Here is a 21605-nt window from a genome sequence, read left to right on the forward strand (position 1 = left end):
ATGACATGGTTACATTATGATACCAGCCCGTATGGATGCCAGAATATGCAAAAAATGCTCAGGATTTTAGTGAAAGGAAATCTCTTTTGCCCCTGCATAAACTTAAAGTCTTCTCCTTTAGGAAATTAAAATTCAATTCCATTCTGCTCAGATTATATTTTTACTCTGAATTGCTTCAACAATTACATTTTCAGCTGAAAAAAAAATTACACTTATTGACATGTGTGGTTTCATAATGTTTCTTAAGATACGACAAGAATATATAAGATCTTGTCTTTTCCCAGCTAGATTGAAAGTTCCCCTTAGGCCAAGGACCTGGCCTTCTAATCCTTTGCTACCTCTGTTACTCTCTCTCTGCTCTGCATGTAGATGCTCATGGGAAGTCCGTGCCTGAAGAAGAAAAGTCTACCCAATAGTCCAGGCTGCATGCCTCAGGGTTAACTATGCTCTGACCATTAGGAATTGGCTAATAGATCTAGAAGTGGGGCTGTATAGGAGACTAAGGATAATTGTCATTTACCTTAATTTCATATTCCGTATACACAGATATGGTCCTAGCACATGGTTATGTTATAGAATTTTCCACTGTCTCTTTTAAAGTGAAGGAACACTGTTAGATACGTGCTCTAACATATACATGCATATGTGCATGTATTTACCTATTCACTACATTTAGAATGAATATACATGTGAATATTCTTGACAGATCTCTTACTTGGGATATTCCTAAATATCAACCAAGCTACTACTTACTTTTTTTCAGGAAAAATACATTATTAGTATTATTTTGTTACTTAACTGAGCACTGCTTTCTCAGGAAATATTAATTGATCAGTGCTGGTAGAAAAAGGGAAAGAGAAACTGCATGATTATATTAAGTTAGTTCTTAGGTTTGTTAATATGTAGAAATAGTTATAAGGGAGAACATAGAAAGATATGACTAAACAAGTAAAAAGCTTTTTAATATTTTAAATTCTATATGATAAAATGTAGATTACAGCACTTAAATTTGAATTGTTCAAAGTCATTTTTGAGTAGTATTTTATTTCGAACAGTTCATTTTCAGAAAACAAATAGGAAGGCATATGTTATTAAATTGGGTCGGAATATAAGTGACTTGGTCTGAGGTAAATCTAGGATCCCATTTGACTAAACTGTCTAAATTATTATTTTTTTGATATGACTCTCAAGAAATTCATGAATGTGAAGTCTATGAACATCATGTAAATTAAAATACTGCTCAGGCAACATTGTCCCTGAATATCTCAAAGGATTTCTTCAGCAGGAAGGTGTCATATCTTTTCCAGAGAGACTTTCACCTTAAGTGACCAGCTTAGAAACAGCCAAGCATGGTAGACCAATGCTTCTGTATCCAAACATTGGCTACAGCTGTCTCCAACCCCAATGGTCACCATTCCAGCTCCCTGTTGTAACTAATAATCATGTTATCATTAATGGAACAATAATAACAAGTATAAGGATGGTTATAAACACTCCACCCTATGCCAAAGAGAGCAGTGATTCATAATAAATCAATAATAAACCCATTGATGTGGATACAATAAATCCACATGTAATTAAGAAGAACCCTTTCTAAATAACAACTACAGAGGAAATAAAAACAGGCTTGGAAAAGAGGAAAAAGTCTGATAATACTGTTGTGGTACTCATCATTAAAAATAACACACCTGTAAGCTCCCAACCTACACCTTGGGAACACAGTGAGTCTCAGTATTGCTTAAAGGTGTGGTGGAGAATTGGCCTTAAAGATTCCAAAAAGGAAAGAGTTTGACTCCCTGGGCAGTTAATAGAACAAGTTCCATTTTTTCTGACCTTAGAAGTTTGTAGGTTGTCAAACTTTGAAGCATTAGCTGGGTCTTGGTTTTCGATCCACTCTCTCTTTTAACTGGCGCATTTAGACCATTGACATTTAAAGTGATTATTGATATAGTTGGATTAACATCTACCATATTTGTTACTCTTTTCTTTTTATTGCCCTTGTTCTTTATCTGATTTTTGCCTTCCACTCTTTTCTGCCTTTTGTGGTTTTAATTGAGTGTTTTATATGATCCTCTTTTCTCTCCTTTCTTAGCATATCAGTTCTACTTCTTTTTTAACCTTTTTTTAGTGGCTGCCCTAGAGTTTGCAATGTACATTTATGACTACTCCAAGTCTTTCAATAACACCATACCACTTCATGGGTATTGTGAGTACCTCACAATATATAAACATCTGTGTGTAGGTTTTGTGTGGACATAAGTTATCAACTCCTTTGGGTAAATGCCGAGGAGTTCAGTTGCCGCATCGCATGGTAAATGTGTGCTTAGTTTTGTAAGAAACGGCCACCCTGTCTCCCAAAGTGGCTGTACATTTTGCATTCCCACCAGCAATGAATGAGATTTCCCATTGCTCTACATAATCTCTGTGTGCCTTTATATTTAACGTGCCTTTCTTGTAGATAACATACAATTGGGTCTTTTTTTTTTTGATCCACTCTAACAGTCTCTGTCTTAATGGTGCATTTAGACCATTGACATTCAATGTGATTATTGACATAATTGGATTAGTATCTCTTTGAAGGGTTAGTAGAGTCTTATTTAAATCATCTTTTTAATCCAGCAAATGATTGAAGCATTTAAATTTGGGACACGCATCCCCAAAGAGAATAGAACCCAACAGTGATAAAATAGCAGTTGTTCAATAAAATTGTGTGGAATTGACTTGGTTTATCAGAAAAAACATTTCTTCTAAGGCCCGGGCATATGGCACAGTGATTAAACTCTCATAGCCTCATTGGACGTGTGTTGGAAACAGCACTTGGCTAGGAATTGAGGAACCTGGCATCTAATTTCGGATGTACCTCTGAGTTCTTGAGCAAGTCACTTAACTTCCATGGGTCTTCGTTTCCTCAGGTGTGAAGCGAGTTAGTTGGGCTAGATATTCGTAAAGCTTTGAATGTCTGTGATTCTAAATTAAGGCCTGAAAGCACATCAGAAAACTGGATACTGCCACCCATAATAAGAATAAAGCCTAGTATAGTATTTGATTTATGAACTAAATTTATAGGAATAACTACTACAGATGTCAAGGAAAGCTCTGTCTTGTGCTTCAGTTGATTCTGATGAGAAGCAACCTAAGATCAGGTTAAGTAATGCCAAAGAACTTGACACTTGACCACAGCTGAGCTTCTGTACATGGTGAAGCCTCATACATGTGCATGTGTGTCAGGGTCTGCAGACAGATTTTGAAACCCCAGCTTTAATTTAAAATTAAGGAACTTAATTTCATTGACATTTTACACACCCTTGCGTGGCTTTATGCAACTTATCTGTGTTACACACTCTTTACCAGAGGATGGTTACAATGAAGTGTACTTTATCTCACTGGAGAAATGAGAATCTTGTAAGCTAAAGGTTATTAAAACAAAAGGGCAGGTGAATTTTGTAAATAACAGAGTAAATGGGATCAGAGACCAGACTTTCTATATTAAAGAAATTAGATATATTTAGAGAAAATATGATTAGAATTATAAGAGATTTCCTTTTAGTGATGCATTGCTATCATAGTGTTTTACGTCCACGTGATAAAAATCTTTATTAATACGGTGATTAATAAAAGCTCAGGGAGCTTTTTCTAATGGCGTATGACGTGGTGATTAAACATTCAGTCTTTGGAGCCAGACTCCCTGGGTTTAAATACAGGCCTCTTCACTCACTAGCTGTGTGATCTTGGGGTTGTTACTTAGCTTGTCCATACCTCAATTTTTCTATCTGTAAAATGGGCTAATAATAATAATAATATCACCAATGTTGAAAGGTTGTTATGAGGACTCAAAGGTAGTTAATGTATGTAAAGCCCTTAGAATAATGCCTGGCACTCCATACATGTTAGCTATTCCTGGGGGAGGGTAGGCAATTGAAAATAAGAAAATATTATCTAGGGATATGTGCTGTGAAAAAAATAAAACAGGGTGATGTGATGAGGAAGAAGCATTTAAGCTGAGATCCAAATAGCCAGGAGGTGTAGCCCTGCCCCATCACCCCAGGCAGTGGGCAAGAAGAATGCCCAGTGGGTGGAGTGTGTAGAAGGTGAGATGCCATCGGAGGGATGGGCTCCAGGTCATGCAGGGCCTCGCTGGTCAGGATTAGAGGTCTGGATTTGCAGGTACCTGCAGTGATGAGCCACTGGCAGATTTTAACAAGGTCACGATAAAAACGGATTTCTATCTTCCAAAGGTCACTCTGGCTGTTTGGGGGAGAATTGTGTAGGAGGATGAGGGAGGAAGCAAGGGTGAGGCTGGGAGGCTGTGGCAGTCATGCTGGTGACAGGACGGTGGTTTGTGCTTACCTGGAAGGGATGGGGATGGAGAGACTGCGGATCGGAGGGGGTATTTGCAAATACCCCTGTACCATCCAAATGTTTCAGTAATGCTCCCTCCGCCCCAGTCATTAGTTTTACTTTAAAAGGAATAATACTGCATCTTATAAAACCGTAGTTAATGTTTAGACGCTGTTCATACACCCCAGAGTGAAGTGGTAATTCAGGAATTGCTTGATTTATTAGGTGAATACAGAACCACCCACCTGGAAAATTCAGGCCAGCAATCCATTTTGAGAGCTGAAATGTTTGATTTGGTTGTTTTCATTGACACATTCATCTGATTATTTCCAGTAGCTCCCCTTCCTTGGCACCGTGCAAACCCTGACTGCAGTGCAGTGAAGTGAAGTGCACTGATGAGATTAATTAGGGGGACTGACCCGCATTGTATGTCCTCCTCTGAAAATGTAGGTATTGTGTTTTTATGTCTTTCATGGCCTTTATATACTATATGCTATACACTGCTTTTAAGATGGAGTGAAATGCTGTGCCGGGGCTATTAGATGATCACGAGGGTAGCGTGTGTGGCAACAGCCCTGAAGGGAGGAGACCCCCGGGCGAGGGGCTGGGGGTTCCTTACATCAGGCTTGCTAGCTCATCTCCTGCATTTGAGACAAGGAAAGCTGGGTGAGACACCAGTACTTGTCTTCACTGGGAATGGAGTCGACAACCCCAGACAGCTGCCTCCCAGAGGACTGAGCAATGGGGACATGGCTTACATTGGGAAGAACTTGAGTTGATAAGGGACGAGGGACTTGTTCTAAGCAGAATCTCATAAGCACAAACTAGGGTTAAAGGAGGAATCTTCAAACAGCTGAGACTCTCGTATAGAGTCACTGTTGTAGTCAGTGATCACTCCCTTCTCACGTCCTTTAACCGGGCCCTCAAGAGGGAGTCTTCTCTCCCCCCACCCCCAAACCTTCCATCTGTGGTTCTGGTAATTAGCTTCCAGATCTTACGAAGATATGAGCACTTCTGACATTTCCTGTTTGAAAAGTAACAGAAGTCCTGCTCTCCATGGACACCAGCATCCTCTTCTTGCTGCAGTGCCAAGGTGCAGAGGGAGGTGTGTCCTGAAAACCATTACCACCATTTGTTAGCTTGTTTTAAAGGAAAGAAGGAGAGCAGTAAAATCAGAGTCTGGGGAGCATATTTCTCGGTGACCTGATCCGCTTAAATTTTATTTGATGGATTTATATTGAGCTTTGGAAGCCCAAAGGACCCAAAATAAGGTACGATTCAAAGGGCTTCAGCATCTCCTAGGATGGGACATGTGGAATAATTCCAGGGGCTCTGAAAACTTGATGGATTGGAATTCCGGATAACAGGTGGGACATTTCTGTAGCTGTGGAAGCTCGTTCTTAACCTTTCTCTCTGGCTTTGTCATTTAGAATAGAGCAGTCAAGGAAGATTGAAACCAAAAGACTCAGTGTAAGGAGGATGCAAAACCAGATTGAGAAACACCAAATAACAGGCCACTGGGGAAAAAAAATAGTCACTTTTTAAAAGGAATAAAACTTAAAGACAACAGGCTTGAGAAGGAGGGCTATTTTCTCCCCAGGAGCCAGGTCTGAATCCTGATGGTCAGGCTTGCTTCTTCCTCAAACGAGGGGTGGTCTTGATCAGACTCATGGTCCCCTCCAGTTTTAAGGCTTTGGTCCTGTTCTTTTTTGCTACAACTTTGCAATATTATAGTGAAAATCACTACAAAAGTGGGCAAGGAGATAAATAACCAGGCCTCTATTTAGGGACCTTGGAACTAGAAAACTGGCGACGTGGTTGTGTTTCAGCCCCTGTGCAGACCTTCCAAGCTAGTATTTGAAGTGTCAGCTTGAAGCCACAGCTTACGCCCTGGGTCCCTGCAGGTGTCTTCGTGGCATTGCCCTGCTCTTTGCCATGTTCCCTGGTGCCTAAATTAAGAGAAAAACTATTTCACCAAAGTGAACCCCACCCAAGGGTCTTCCTGCTAACATTTTAATACAAAGGTAACATTTCAAATGGTAAATAACAGAACTTCGGCTTGGAAGTTGGAAAAAAAATCTTTCTGAAAGTTTGTAAAAATCGAATAAGCAAGTACCACTTGAGATGATGTAGAAGGCAAATTGGAGCCATTCACACTGAGGTAAAACTCTGCAGTTACTGAAAAACGTGGCAAGTGAGCTCTAACAAATAGAACAAATAGGCAAGTTCGCCTTAAGGGAAACAGGGGACGAACAAAGAGATTTGTACAAATACAACCTGCAGCTCGGGACTGTGGATTCCGGTGGCATCACACTGGGTGTGACGAGGACCATGGCCCCGTGCAGTTTGAGGACGAGGGGCCTCCAGCAGCACGTCAGGCTCAGAGGATGCTGGTCTGAAGGCTGGGTCGGCCAGGAGACACGGAGATTCGGGCAGGCGCCCCTGAACGTGTGACGAAAAACTGAAGACACCACCAGGGAGGAGGAATCGTCCTCGTGGTGGGGAAGCTGGAGCTCTTCTGCTGCTCTAATTCAGCAACTCCCAAGAGGAAACTGGAAAGACCCAGGACGCTCACGTCATCGATAACAGTGGCTTTTCCGATGGCAGAAGTTACTTAAAGCCTACAGAAGAAGAACACCGTGTTACAACAGATTAGGTGCAGAGGAAAACGGGAAGGATTATACAATAGCAACTATATCCAAAGGTGATAGTAAAATTAAGTGCATAGCAAAACTCAGTATTAATAATGATGATAATATTTAGATAGTGTTTTAAATATGTAGAAAAGACTTGTACAGACATTCTCATTTAACCTCACAGAAGCTCATCGGTATAGATGTTATTATAGTCCCTGTTTTGCCAGTAGGAGTTTGGGCTCAGGGACATTCAGAGACTTGACCTCTAGGTCACATGGGGAGATGGGGGAGGGAAAGACTCAACCCCACATCTTTGGGCTCCAAGTGTGCTTTCCCCACCATGCGTTGTCATAGGGGTCTCCACATCAGAGCCAGATTTTGCTACAAAACCTGTTGGGTGTCATCCTAAGAGGGATTTTTATCGCATTGGTCTTTTCAGGCTATCTTTGGGGGACATAACACCAGTAATCCTTCCTAAGTAGCCATTGTTCATGCTTACAGGTCAGAGAACCCAAAATAAAGTAAAATTCACCAGATTCCTACCAGAAACAACAGTGGAAATAATCCACCTTCTGATTTTTGTAAACCTGAATTTTATTATTCTGAGATGAAAAATGTACATATTAATGAAATCTTACAACCTGAAAGTATATATTTTTATGTGTGGGGCAAGGAAACTTAAGCTACTTAAATTATGCATAACAATATATCCTATCCTGCAAGAGTTGGAAAGGTGGATATAAATATTTATTTTAATTTCAGATAGGTCAGATCAAAACAATTTGCTGGAAAAGTCTAGAACAAAGAAGAAAGAGAAATAGCTCACATCGTATCTCTCACCGAATGTGTGAGCCTAAAGCAAATTTTAACCCCCTTTACTGCTAAATTTAATGACGAAAAACTTTCTTGAAAAGCTATTAGTGTTCCCATTTTCTTTTGGCCTCCTTGCAAACTGTTGTTAACAATTATACTTTTTTTATTTTGTGGAAGAACTTAATTTTCTAATCGGCATTTTGTATATCGAGGGAAACCTGGTATTTTTCGCACAGTGGATTTATATACTTCGTTTAAAAAAAGACTGTAATACTGTTTTTTAATGAATGGGCACCTTTGTTTAGAGGAACAGCACTTCTAATAGAATTTTAAAGGTACTTTTGGAATTCTCAAGGTTTTGTAATACGTAGCTGAATTAGAATTTTAGAGTTGGAAACCCATAAAGATGATTGAGTCAAGTTCCATCATTTTACTGACGAAGAATGGGGGGGGGGCCCCACCATGATCACCCTTCCCATTAGGGACACTGCTGTGACTAGAACCCTCCCCCACCCCGACTGCTAGCCCAAGGCTCTAGAATCCTATTCTCCTGCTACATATCTAATAGACCACTGACATTTTTTTGCTATTGCTGCACACGGCCATTGTGATCTGAAGGAAAAAAAGAAGCTATCCCTGAATTATCTCCTTTGCCCCTTTCCTCTTTTCACCCTCGAATTAAATCCTTATGAAGAGACCGAGTAGACTCTGCTCCACATCTGTGACAGCACCATCTCTCCTGTCCCGGTCATCAGCTGTTTTGGGCCACATCTAGAGTGCACTCAGTGGACGGTATTCCCAGGCTGGGGAAAAATAGGGCTCAGGTTTTGGGCAGGCAAAGAACTTCCACTGTTGGAGGAGCTACTGTTGGACTATTTGTTGTGTTTTTGTGTGTTTCTCTCAAGGATATGGAGCTGACCAGGCCCTCTTTTTTTTTTTTTTGGTCATCGAAACAAGTAGCTCCTCTCAGACACCTTAATACATAATTAGGTGTGTCTGTTTACACTTGGGAGACAGCCGTCTTCATGTCCTAAAGGAGTACAAGGAGTCTGGGAGCAGCCACAAACAGATGTTGAAATTGTCCATTTGCGGCAGGTTTATTACTATAGCACCAGGAATAAACATTGAGGATGAAACCCCTCTGCAGGGGTGGGTGTGTGTGTTGAGAGGGCAACGTTATCGAGCAGAGTAGAAAGTGAAAGGAGGTCCTCTTTTTCTTTTTTTTTTCCGATTTGCCTTAGTATTTGTTTATCTCCTACAACAAGGAAAATTTCACTATTTGGCTTTGGCTGTTTGAAGGCTTTTGCCAAATGCTTTACAATCTGTAGGGTTTGATTTGTGTCAAAAAACCCACTTTGAGAACAAGGTTCTATGTAACTAAGATGTGTTTGTTTTTGTTTAAATCACTCAGAAGAGAAATCATCTCTTGTCCATTGTGAAAAGAGAGGTTTCAATCAAAGGAAAATTCTCCATATTCTAAAATATACAAACAGCTCTTTGAAATGGATGCCAAATCAAACTCTAAAAGGGACGTTTTTCTTGCAGAAGTTTTGAGTTAATTCCGTGTGCAGGGCCTGAGTGGACAAACTCAGAATGTCAGAGGAACGAGTTACTGCAACACTGTGTTTGGATTCGGAAGTTACATAAGGAGCATTGTCTCAGGACAGTATGAAGACTTGTACATGGTTTTAGGCTGAATCCTAGCAACAAAGAAAAAGAAATTCTTTTCAAAGTGAGTCAGTTTTTCAGTTAAATGAAAGGTAGTAGTTTGGTTTCTGATATTATTGGATATAAACCTTCAATGTGAGAAAGCATGCCGGTCATCACTTAAAAAAAAAAAATTCAATCGAGATGATCCCTGTTGTTAAAGAAATACCATCTTTCTCCCTGTCAGGACTCCTCTTAGGATGAAAAGTAGTAGACGCTAAAGGGACAAGTTGAGTGGGGAAAAGGGACAAATTAGGAAACTCAATTCCATCCTGGCTCTGCCACTAATTGGCTGCGTCCTTGAGTTGGTGCCTTCTTTCCTTGACTCAGCTTCCACGTCAGTTGGGCTTTTTGTGAAGGTAAAACCAGATGTATGTAAAAACAGTGACAACCTAAAAAGCAATGTACACATTTGCGACATGATGTTTTAATTGAACTATTATTTTTGGGAGTCAGTGTTGAGAGTCAGTATTGACGTGGGACAGGAGAGTTTGCTTGGGACTGAAAAAGCCAGAACAAATTTTTGCTCTTAGTGTAAGGGAGCAAACCCAGGGGACAGGTTAGAACGAGAGACGCACCCCAAAACCGGTGGGCAGAGCAGTGCCGTGGGTCTGGAACTAACCTGAGCCCTTTCGGTGCAAGTAAACCACAGGTGTAGTAGGTCAGGAAAAGCCGTTGGCTGCAGATAGACAGGCAGAAATCAGAAGGCACAGGCAAAATGCAGTTAGAGACAAGGCTTTAGGTCAAACCTGGCATCGCCATCTCTTTTTCCTCTCACACACATTTAAAAACTTTCCGAATGTCACTCTGAGAGGAGCTACGGTGCGTTTGAAGATATATAGGACAGAGTTGTCGTTCTCAAGGAATTTACAGGCTGGTAGAAGTGGTGAGGCGATTGTAGGTCCTCTGCATGTGCATGCCTGCCTAGAAGAGAAATATAAGTGAAGAACAAGGTGCAGAGGAAGGAGGGGTCGCTCTGGGCTAAAGCAAGAACACGAGAAGACTCTTGGAAGCGGAGGCGGATTGTGAGGTAGATTTTACAGGATGCTTAGAATTTCAAGGGATTGAGATAGAGTGGAGGTGCGGACACTGAGGGCTGAGGAGAATAACGTAAAACCGGCGCCTGAAGGAGGGAAAATGGAAGGTGGACAGGACAGAACACGGACAGGGGTCCAGTCTGAATGGACTGTAGAGCTCCCGAAGAAGGAGAGTGAGAAACGAGACTGGAAAGGTAAGTTGGGACAGGATTGTCACTCCAGCAAATGTTTGCTGTGTGCCTGATAGAGAGATCTAGAAACATACACACAAACCCGAGTAAAAAAAGCGTGACATGAAGTCACAGAACGGGTAGGAAAGCTTGAGGAACCAGCAAGTTGGATGAGACAAGGATTGCTAAGCCATCTGGGCAGCAGATACAACACACACACAAGTGGACCTTGGTTCTAAGGCACAACCAGGAAGCCTCTTACATGGTCTCCCTGGGACAGGAACCCATCCCAGGGCATGGGCAGAGGGAGCCGATAAGTGGATGCATCTGATTGGAGAGGGAAAGAGGGCATGGCTAAGGACAGGTCCCGGCAGCACACAGCTTGAGGCTGAAGCCTGCGGCTTTGATCCCAGATTAACGTGGGTCATATCAGGCCCGGGAGAGCTGTACCTTGCGGAGCTGACTTCGAGCCTGAACCAGAGCCCTTTGGTCATCTGGTTCACATTCTGGGTCTTGGGACATCGGGTGGTTCGAGACACAGGCGTTAAGGTTCAGGATGGCTTCAGGGCTGTGGGACCACACCAGGGTGCTAAGCCCTTGGAAGGGAATTTTATTTGAAAAAAACGGTGCCCCGAGCTTGTCACATTTTGAGCGATGCCACCTCCAAGGCAGCCGCTGCCTGGAGACTTCCTGGGTCAGCGCTAGAGTCAGTCACAGGGAGAGTCTGAAACTGCATTGGTGCTGGATTTAGTCTATCTGCACCTACTTTAAGACGGGGAGAATCGAGCTGGATCTGAAAACAGTCTGCGCATTTAGGGGATGGTGGAATGTGGTTGCTATGGTGATTATTTGCTCTCCTAGCCTCCTTTTCCCACTGCAAGAGGCTTTTTTTTTTAACAGAAGAGTTTGGTTGGGCCTGGAGCCGGGTGTGTGGAGTGAATCAGGAGTTTCAGGATTCTAATTCTCAGCTCACGTCTTTCCCAGCTTGGACCCAATTTTTAAATTTTCCTTCACCTCTGGCTCTACTAATTCAAATAGTACCGTATGAAGGAATACCCTTTTGAGATGGAGATGTTTACTGTTTGCTGTGTACTTTTGCCCGTTCTCACTTACAAGAGTCTTACCCAATGAGGGAACCTGGGGAATAATAAAATGTGACTTGCTTACGATCACTCAGAACATCAACGGTAAGGACCATATGAGAATTCTGGGGCTGAGTCGAGCACGGAAAATAGGTGGCAGGGATCAGCCTCCCCGCCCCCCCCCCCCCCGCCCCCAGTTCCACATCCCATCCCCACCTCCATCCCCAGGCCTGTCACTGACAATTGATCAGAACCCTTTCCATCATTGCCCTCCAGGTAGGCATGGCCACCAGTATGTTAGAACTCGCATGAAAGTGACACAGAATCCCTGAACCCTGGAGGGGACTGTGGCAGCTGAGCCCCTTAGGTCTGGGGCCAGGTCCCAGGCCACCATTTACTGGTCTGTAAACTTGAGGGAATCACTTTGCTTCTTTGGGCTTCAGTTTGTCATCCATAATGTAGGGTCAGTGATACTGTCTCCTTCCCAGGGCTGGGGTGAGGATTTAATGTGAGTAGACTCACCGTAATGTGAGTAGACATCTCCCACGGAGTACAGATCCTCTGCCGGTGGGAACCTTCGAATCTCTTTCCCCTTAGCAAAACCTGTGACACCATGGGATGCTGTGACTACAAAATCACTTGGAGGATTCCTATGCTTGGAGCAAAGACTGGTCTGTTAAACACCAGCCAGTGATGGTTCCCAGCCCATCCTCAGGGCATTCCTAAACAACATACCAAGCTTGAAAGACTTTCCCACTGAAGCACCCCAAAGGGCAGAGGGAACTCAGCTCCTTCCCCACTCTGTACCCCCCAATCTGCTGATGTAACCCAAAACAACCCCAACTCTTGCCTGGAGAGCATTTTCTTGTCTCCTGTTATACCTTAAAATTAATGTGAATTTTCCTCCATAGTATATCTGCTTTGGTTTTAATATAAAAATAACGTCTTAACTTACTAATATCAGTTCAATGTCCCTTTTTAAAGTCCCTCCCCCAGTTGTTCCCTTCTTGTATTTCATGCCTTCCTATCAGCTAAGCTTGATTGTCTAATATATAACATCTCAACCAGTTCATAAATTTCTGCTTTTAATATAGTCTGAGTTACCATTAGCACAGGCCACAGGAAAATACCAGGCTGTCCCTTCTGCATTCAGGCTTTTTGGAAAGATTTACTTAGGAACAATTTATCATTTAGTTGCAATTTTTAAAATAATCTTAATTGGCCACATATGTTATCGAATAAAAGCCGGTCTTCTAGCCTCTGCCTCTGTCCGCGTGGTCCCACCCCACACATGCGCATGCGCGCTGCATGTTGCCAGGATGTCAGAAAATTAATTATGCCACCCTAGGCAGATACCGTCACAGGAAAGCCTCCCCCTGATTTAAGACAAGATTACTGATATTGAAGCTGTTATTTTTAGGAGGGAAAGGCTATTGCTTCTAAACCTCTGTCCCTCTTTTTCCTAGTTCCTCCTGTCTTAATTGTGGCTCTATGTTTTGGTAGACATAAGTCATTAGTGGTTTTTAATTTCTCTGAAACTGAAATAAGGTCTGAAAGGGTGGATTTGTCCCTTTTTCCTCCTTTTCTTCCTTCTTTTTTTTTCTGGCTAATCGGAGGAACGCAACCACATCTGAAGCCACTTGGCTCATTATGAATTTCATGGAAACTGATTCTCTGAAAGTGTTTCCATATGTGTGTTCCCAATATATCCCATCCTCTCTAAATGGGAGCACAGACGTGTGCATGGGCTGGAAATGGCTTCAGGATGTGACAGAGCAGTCATATGACCACCGCGGCTCTGTGGGTGGCCCCTTCTGAAAGACACGGTGTCCTGGGTGCTGGCCTCCTTCCTGTGGCAGATCTGGTTTCAAAGACTATCCACCCTTCCTAGCCTTTTAAAAGTTCTTAATCAAGGCCCAGCAAGAAGATCTCTCTCGTTTTTCCTCCGTTTCTCTCCCCCCTTCACCCTTTGGTTTCTTCCTTCTCTCTTACCCTCCCTCCCCATGCACACACGAACACACACACACACACACACACACACACACACACACACACACGCACGCACTGCACATCTATGGCCTCCCTCCTTCTCACCAAGAGGAAATGTATTATTCCAACCATATCCTCAAAATTTGGGTGGGTTTAAGGGATGGTTGAAGTTTCTGAAAATTGCCAGGTTGTGCGTTTTTTGCTTTATTTTTATTCTTCCTTTTTCTCTCTCTTTCCTTCAGCATAGCATACTTTCTTAGCCTTGGGATCAGCTGGTCTTTCAGAATTTGTGAGCGTGCAGTGGAAAAGTACAATTCATTACAACACGGAAAATAAATATTTATACTGGATAGTCGAGGCACTTTTCCTCTCTTTTGCAAAACTATGGAGCTTGGTAGTCTGACCTCTCATTATCTTCAAAAAATCGATTTCAAATTCTCATTTTGCTGCTTTCTTCTCCATCAGTGTGATCCATTACATTTCTCCCACGTGGGGTATATTTTTCCACCTATTATCTAATGAAATTAAAAGTAAAACTAATTTAGTGATTGATACTTGATCATTTTAGTGTGAGGGGACAAATTCAGGGAAAGTAAGAAAACTGATGTAAAAATCTCTCCAAACCTCAATGTGGAAAATGCAAAGTAATGTTCTGTGTAGAGTCGAAAGTTGATTTTTAGGTAATGTTTACATAGCATTTCTGCTTCTGTCATGTTGCTTGCTTGGGTCTATGCTAGTAACTGATTCGTTTAGTAGATGTTTTGGAAGTACTCGTCTTTTTTCGGTACCATACTGTGAACCAGGTAGGGGTGGTGCTTTTTTTTTTTTTTGGCTGCACAGCGTGCGGGGTTCTTAGTTCCCTGACCAGGGATCGAACCCGCGCCCCCTGCAGTAAAAGCGAGGCGTCTTAACCACTGGACCGCCAGGGAAGCCCCTACTAGGTAGGATCTCAAAGAAGGGTACATGGTTCTTCTTCTTCATTTGCTTTCCCTTTAGCTGGAAAATGAAAATGCTTCTCTAAAACCAGTGATGATACTTTAAAATGCATGGCGTGGTAAAACTTACATCTGTAAACGTTCCAGATGTATAGGGTAAAGAAAAGGTGATAGGGATTTGTATACCTGGGAAGTCCTTGTGTAGTGGTGAGCTTTGAAGGCAGTGCTTACATACCCGGGTCTGGCAGAGAAAAGAGAGGTGGCCGTGAGTCTGGGGATGAGCAAAGCTGTAGTGAGGGTCCTGAGTACCTGTCCCGCCACAAAGAGGAAGGTTCATACCCAGCAGTAGTGGGACGTGACCGTGGAAGAGTAGAACAGAAGGCTCTGACTATGCCAAGAGCCTCACCCTTATTTTCCGCGCCCCCTTTGCAGAGCTGCTCAGTCACGCCTGGTGAAGGGTGGCTGTGACCTGTGCTGGGTCGGGATGACACCCTCTGGTTTCAAGGCTCTGCCCCTGTGTAGCCTGAAAAGGTGGAAGATTTTCCCCTTCTGTGTGTGTTTTCGTAGAACGCAGATCTAAGGAAGCTCAAGGCCGAAGCTCTCCGTTTCCCCACCGGCACGCACTGTCAGGGATGCAGACAGGGAGTAGCACACTCGGGCCTGAGACAGGAGGACCACGTTTTCATCTCGGGATGTCACGCAGATCCACGTGCCTCCAGGCTGACATCTCTTCATCTATAAAGGTCATCCGCAATTCTGGATGATGCTGACTTACTGGCTCTATGTACTATCTAGAAATTCAGACAGGAAGCAAGCTTTCCAACCCACTGCAAATCAACCCCGTGACCTTAGTGGCAGCAGTTACCTTGGGGTCCAGAGGGAGAGGAGCTTGCTGACTCGCCTTACCGCAGGCTGTACATTTCTGGCCTGGCCCTCTTTCTCCTTCCTCTCTTCTCCCCGTGGCTCCCCAGTGTAGACTTACACACAGATACGGGCTCTCAGGATATTGGGAACAGCACGGTGGCAAAACAGAGGAATCCTTTCACTAGTGGCAACTGCCATTTGCGGGCCCCTGTCTGAAACGTGAGGTCAACGGATGTAACAATGCTTGGGGAGAGCTTTGAACACCCTTTAAAGAGAGTTTTACGAGGTTTTATAGGTATGGAATCATATTTGAGTTACATTTTAGGTTTGATGTCAGCATTGCTTAATGTTTATTATAATATCTGTTTTCTTGATGCGTCAAAAATGTACCAGCTGTTGTGCAGAGTTCCTGATCCCCCAGCTAATTTACTTATTTGTTGATTTATCCATTCATTCATACACTTATATTTAAAAAAATTTAAGCTCTTATAATGTAGACGGTTCTGAGGGATATGAAAGGAAAATAAATCATCCTTACCATCCAAAGCTTACTTTGTAGTTGGAGAGCACAGGCTACGAAACAGCTAATAATTCAGTAAAGTAGTGGCTGAGGGCCCGAAAGAGTGACATGGAAAATGAATGCTATTTCGAACAGGAGTGAAATAGGAAATTATATAATAGAGCAGTTGGGAAGGTGGCAGCCAAAATGTAGAAGGGGAAGAAGATTGTTAGAGGAGAGCGGCTCTGTGGAGATCTCATGTATTATATGTTCCAATAGAAAGGATGCTGCAAGGGGGTTAATAAAAAGTACCCGGACGTTATTTGAGATTTGGTGTGGCAACAACTCCTACCATTTAAAAGGCCTCAATGAAGCTTTGAAGTTAATGCCTCATTGCCGAGAAGTATGATGGCTTTTCATTCTGTATATTTTTGCCCTTGCATTAAAAAAGGGCAGAGGACTCTGCATTTGCCCATCTGTGTTCCACCTGGATTCAAGGCCCCTTGTCCTTTTCTCCGCCCCGACCTGCCCTCCTTGGCTGGGGTGTGTAAATTCCACCGCTGAGAGGGGGTGATACATGGGTACGATGTTTCCTAGCTGACAGCCCTGAATGGCAAGTACCCCAGTCTGCTATTCTTTTCAAACTCCTATTTCCATTCTTTTGAGAGCTCTCCTGGCCCATTTTCAACCAACCATTATGTCTTGACGGTCTACTGAATAAGAAAATGCATGTGAAAGTACTTGGTAAAGGCCTAGAAACATCAAGTATCATTGTTATTAAGCCCCAAAGGGGAAGACGAACAAGGATTAGACTATCACTGCCCTCCGCAGCTCACTCTAGTTAGGAGTCAAGCATGACCCAAGATAACTCTCCTTAGCCATGGGAGTGTGGAAGGCGCTGAGTGGAGGCTTGCAGGCTGCAAGAATAAAAGATCAGAGCTTCTCTTTTATTCTCCCTTATCTTGGTTTCACTCCTTTCCCCTACACTTTCCACTTGCTTGGGAGACCCAAGAGACCTGGTTGGGTAAAGGGAGGCCATTTCCTTTTTCCCCATAGACTTTGGCGGAGAGGAGCAAGAAATTTTTACTTTTAACATCGATTTTATTTTTATTTGAGCTTCATGGGCATTTTATTAATATATTCTTCCCCAGGTACACTAGGTGGTGAAAAACTGCCGCTGCTGCCGTTTCAATGAGCAAGGTTCTTGCAGCTCTATTTATGATAACTACATAAATCTGCAGCTGTCTGACTGGCTAAGGGTGCAGCGAGCAGTGGTGGAATGAAATGCATCTGTAGGGAACCAGCAGGTCCTAAGGGAATCAAGCCCTTGACCTTGGTCTCCTTCACATTATGCCACGAACAACTGAATTAGTTGCTCACTGTTCAGCAGATTAGATCAACAAGTCCCGAAAGAGTTTTTTTTTTTCTTTTTTTTTTTTTCTCAAACATCTTTATTGAAGTATAATTGCCTTACAATAGTGTGTTAGCATCTGCTTTATAACAAAGTGAATCAGTTATACATATACAATATGTTCCCATTTCTCTTCCCTCTTGCATCTCCCTCCCTCCCACCCTCCCCATCCCACCCCTCTAGGTGGTCACAAAGCACCGAGCTGATCTCCCTGTGCTATGCGGCTGCTTCCCACTAGCTATCTATTTTACATTTGGTAGTGTATATATGTCCATGACACTCTCTTACCCTGTCACATCTCACCCCACCCCCTCCCCATATCCTCAAGTCCATTCTCTAGTAGGTCTGTGTCTTTATTCCTGTCTTGCCACTAGGTTCTTCATGGCCTTTTTTTTTTTTTTTTTTTTTTTCCCTTAGATTCCATATATATGTGTTCCGAAAGAGTTTTTAACTAGTGTCCCAAGGACAGTCGCTCTCATTGGGCAACACATGGGCACCAGAAGAACCTACTTAAATATTTCTAGGCAAATTTATTTCGGCAGATAGGCTTGTAAGACAGCAAATATATATCTGTGGTTGTGTCCACCGAATTCCTTAAGGGTGACTAAGACTGCAGAGTGGTTAGAGGTCGAAGAGGTCTTGTCTAGCTGTGGTTCTGCCTCTCTGGAGCTCTGTGATTTTTGCAGAGCACATTTTTGGTTCCCTTCTCCACTGAGCTTCCCTATTTGTCAGTGGGTTAGATTAGGATCATCTAAGCAGTAAACGAGGGGTTTGGATTTTTTTTTTCACCAGAGTACCCCAAACTAGCAGAGGAGGATAAATGGGTACCTTAGGGAATCTGGGGGCATAGTTTAAAGCTTCACAAGTGCAAAATTTTGTTGAAGTCATTTTTTTGTTTGTCTGAAAATTCACCCAAGTGTTGCATTCTACTCCATATCATGTACGTGTTTACTGTACAGCATACCCTTGTCTCCATGCTGGGTAAAAACAAGCCTATCAGGAAGATGCACCATGTTTATCTTGGGCTTCAAGTAACTCCTGGCAATGCTGGCTTTATTTAATCGGTAGGTTGTAATCTGGAGTTTCAAACTGGCTCTGAGGCTACAAGGCAGATCACTGGGGCCGTTCCTGAGCTTTGGCTTTACATTTCTAAAATTAGATTGGGGTAAGAGTACTTTTAGAACTCTCCAGGCTTTCATCCTGATCCTCTTAATAAGTAGATATTATATTTTCTTTACTTTAGTTGATATAATATCTAGGTCTATAGATAGTTGGTAGCTGGACGTAATGTGGCTGGTGACATGGGTATGAATAGTTTAGGACACAAGGTCGAAATAACCTGAGAAGATGGTCTAAAAGAAAAACTGAGTTCTTGTACAGAACGGAGGTTAGAAGTACAGGTACAACCCCATTCAATGAAAGAAAATTTAGTTATATCCTTTGCTTCTGTAATAACTATTATAAATAATCGAAGGTTAGGAAGGGGTTTAAGTTCTTTCTTTTTAAGTTTAGAATTCCTTCCATCTCCCCATCATTGATTATTATATAAGAGATCTCACATGATACTGCAGCAAGTTGTTAAAATTTCTTCCTACAGAACACATTGCAGTGTAACACGAAATAACTAAGTTCCAGAAAATTTTATTTTTTGTAACTTATAAAAATTACCATATAATCCCTTTAAAGTCCTCATGAGCTCTCTTTGCCCAGAAGGAGTTAATCCTCAAGACATGACAGTCTCAAATGACTAGAAGTCATTGGTCAAAATTCTGTAGAGCCAGCGGAAGTGTGTTGCATTGTTTCCTATAAACCACAGCCAGAGCTCATTAATTGAAAAATGAATGTCAATTTGCATTAGCTGGCATTTAGAAACCAAAAAGGTAGAGTGATCCTGGCATGTGATGGATAATAAAAACATCAGACAAGTGGATCAGGTAAAATCGAGAAGTTGGGGGTGGGAGGTGGAGAGAGAAATTCAAAACCACACTGGAGTTTACTGGCAGGGTCCCACATAAAGGGTTTTAATGAGGCTTCTGCATCAACATCAGGGAAACCACCTGGAATTTTAATTATGACGACAGTATATTTTAAGTATAAATATCCACGAGAAGCATTTTTTACATTGATGAGCCTACCTGTGTAAGCTCTGTGCTCCTGTGGGGGGCGAACGCTGATGCTTTAAGGGTGACATCTTTCCATTTGAAACTGCTCACATTATTCTCGTTTCTCTCACGGGCCGAGCGTTGAACTTAAAGCATACAGAGGTGGCCTGCCTATACCCTTTTAACTCTGCCAACTCAAGTTCACCTAGATGCCCTGCAGTGAAAAATCAGGCTGGCCGAGAACATCTGTGGTCTCCGTGCAGGGCCTGTATCATGTCAGGCACTACAGAAGCACAGGGCAGGGAGATGGCAAATCTCATCTGGCCCCGTTGGCGATTCTGTCCTAATCACTTCTTGTACCTTTTCACACCTGAGCTTGTCAGAATTTCATATTTGGGAGGGGTTAGGGAGAGGCCAGTGGAGGATGGAAGAATTTATAAAAAGCAGCGAGTAACTGCCCAGACTGTGCTAGTTTTGGTTTGTCATCTTGAAAGTGTTTGCTTCTGGTCTTAGAAGCTGCTCACCAGCTTTTTACTCTCTGCTTATGGGCCTGTGGATTCTGGGAAGGTACTGTGAGGGGTGGGACCTTCTCTGCCTCCCCCCCTCCCTCCCCCCCCCCCCAACCAAGGCAGTTGCTTCTCCTCCTGTCTTGGGATTCACGGTGATAGAACGTTAGAGCCGGAAGGGAACTTAGAGCTCATCCCCTCGTTTTACAGATGATGACACTGCCACCTCTGACTTCTGCCTCTGGCCTTCCACTCTCAGTAAGAAGAGCCAGGCAGGTGAGACTTTTCACAATTGCTGGGCTGGGCTGGGTGGGGCTGTCTGATTGGGACTGTCCGATGAGTGAGAAACACCTTGTTAACGATATATTGCTTTGAAGTAGTCACTTCTCGCTATCAGTGCACATCACGGCACTTGCCCCGAGCATTTTATAAAGAACACAGGCAGTGTGCATTTTAACAAAAATGAACAACTCTCCATCAGCACCTTGAAAGAAAAATATTGGGATGATTCGTTTAATAAGTATTGTAGTATCCAAGAACGTGGCTAAATAAAATTGAAGCTGAAGAAGTACCTGCTCACTAAGACCTTCAAGAATTACTGAGTGCTTTCCCTTACAGATAAAAGCGGTAGGAAAAGCAAATGTATGAGATCCAAAGGATTGGAAGATTTTAGGTGTGAACAAAATCTTAAGAACACTGGTATTATAAAACGGCTTGTCACAATTCTGTCAGTGTTAGAAATTCATAACCCTGTCTTTAAAGATCACAACTATAAGTTTTTGGCATTTTCGAAAACTAATTTCCACACGAAGTAGTTTCTAACTGTGGTTTCATAAGTTAAGTGCGAGAAATACCTATTAAGGAGGCATCCTATTAGCTTTAGAAGTTAAAGGACTTTACATTTTGGAGGAAAACTGTCTTTGCTTCAGGTTCCCAGTTCAAACTGGCCTGAAGCTAATTCTGTAGGATGTGGTACAGGGGTCCGGAAGGTGGATGGTGAGGTGCCCTCCTGTTTTATCTCCTCTACCAGCGAGCCTTTCCCCAAAGCTGCTGTTGGCACATGGCCTTAATCAGGTCCTACTTCTCCCATCAAGACTTGAAATGCAGTGATTCCCAGGTACCAAGCCTTCCCCCCACTCACTTTCAAAACCTGCTAGTTTATGACCCTTGGGAGAATTTCTGAGGGTCAGACACTCCCTATACACCCCCAGATAAGTAAGATAGTTCCAGAAAACATTGAAATCTAGTTTGATTTTTTTTGAAATCTGTTACCAAGATGAGGAATAAAACAGGATTTCACATTATTTTAAGAGTTGAAGTGATAGGCCCATGCTAGGGTATCTTTTTGACGTTCCCTCATTGACGAAAGGGCCCTGCTAAGAGTACCAGTAACAAAACGGATCACTTTGGAATTTTCTTTATATTGGGTTGAGAAAAAGAAACGTGTCCGACTTAGTAAAAAGGTCACTTTCAAATATCTGAGGTACAACAAGGAACAAAAAGAGAGGGGAAAAAA

At 42.7% G+C, this 21605-nt stretch overlaps 1 protein-coding gene across 7 annotated transcripts in view; it reads left to right on the plus strand.

Moving 5' to 3' along the window:
* Window positions 1–21605, plus strand: part of RUNX2 (RUNX family transcription factor 2) — a 314463-nt gene that overhangs the window by 186079 nt on the left and 106779 nt on the right. For 2 of the 7 annotated variants that reach the window (XM_057554385.1, XM_057554390.1), the window contains one exon: window positions 20300–20365. The exons of the other annotated variants lie outside the window; for them this stretch is intronic. In XM_057554385.1, coding sequence (XP_057410368.1) covers window positions 20300–20365 — 66 coding nt within the window. The remainder of the gene's footprint in view (window positions 1–20299; window positions 20366–21605) is intronic. 7 annotated transcript variants of the gene reach the window in all.

Source organism: Balaenoptera acutorostrata, chromosome 10 (assembly GCF_949987535.1).
Source record: "Balaenoptera acutorostrata chromosome 10, mBalAcu1.1, whole genome shotgun sequence".
Lineage (NCBI taxonomy): Eukaryota > Metazoa > Chordata > Mammalia > Artiodactyla > Balaenopteridae > Balaenoptera > Balaenoptera acutorostrata.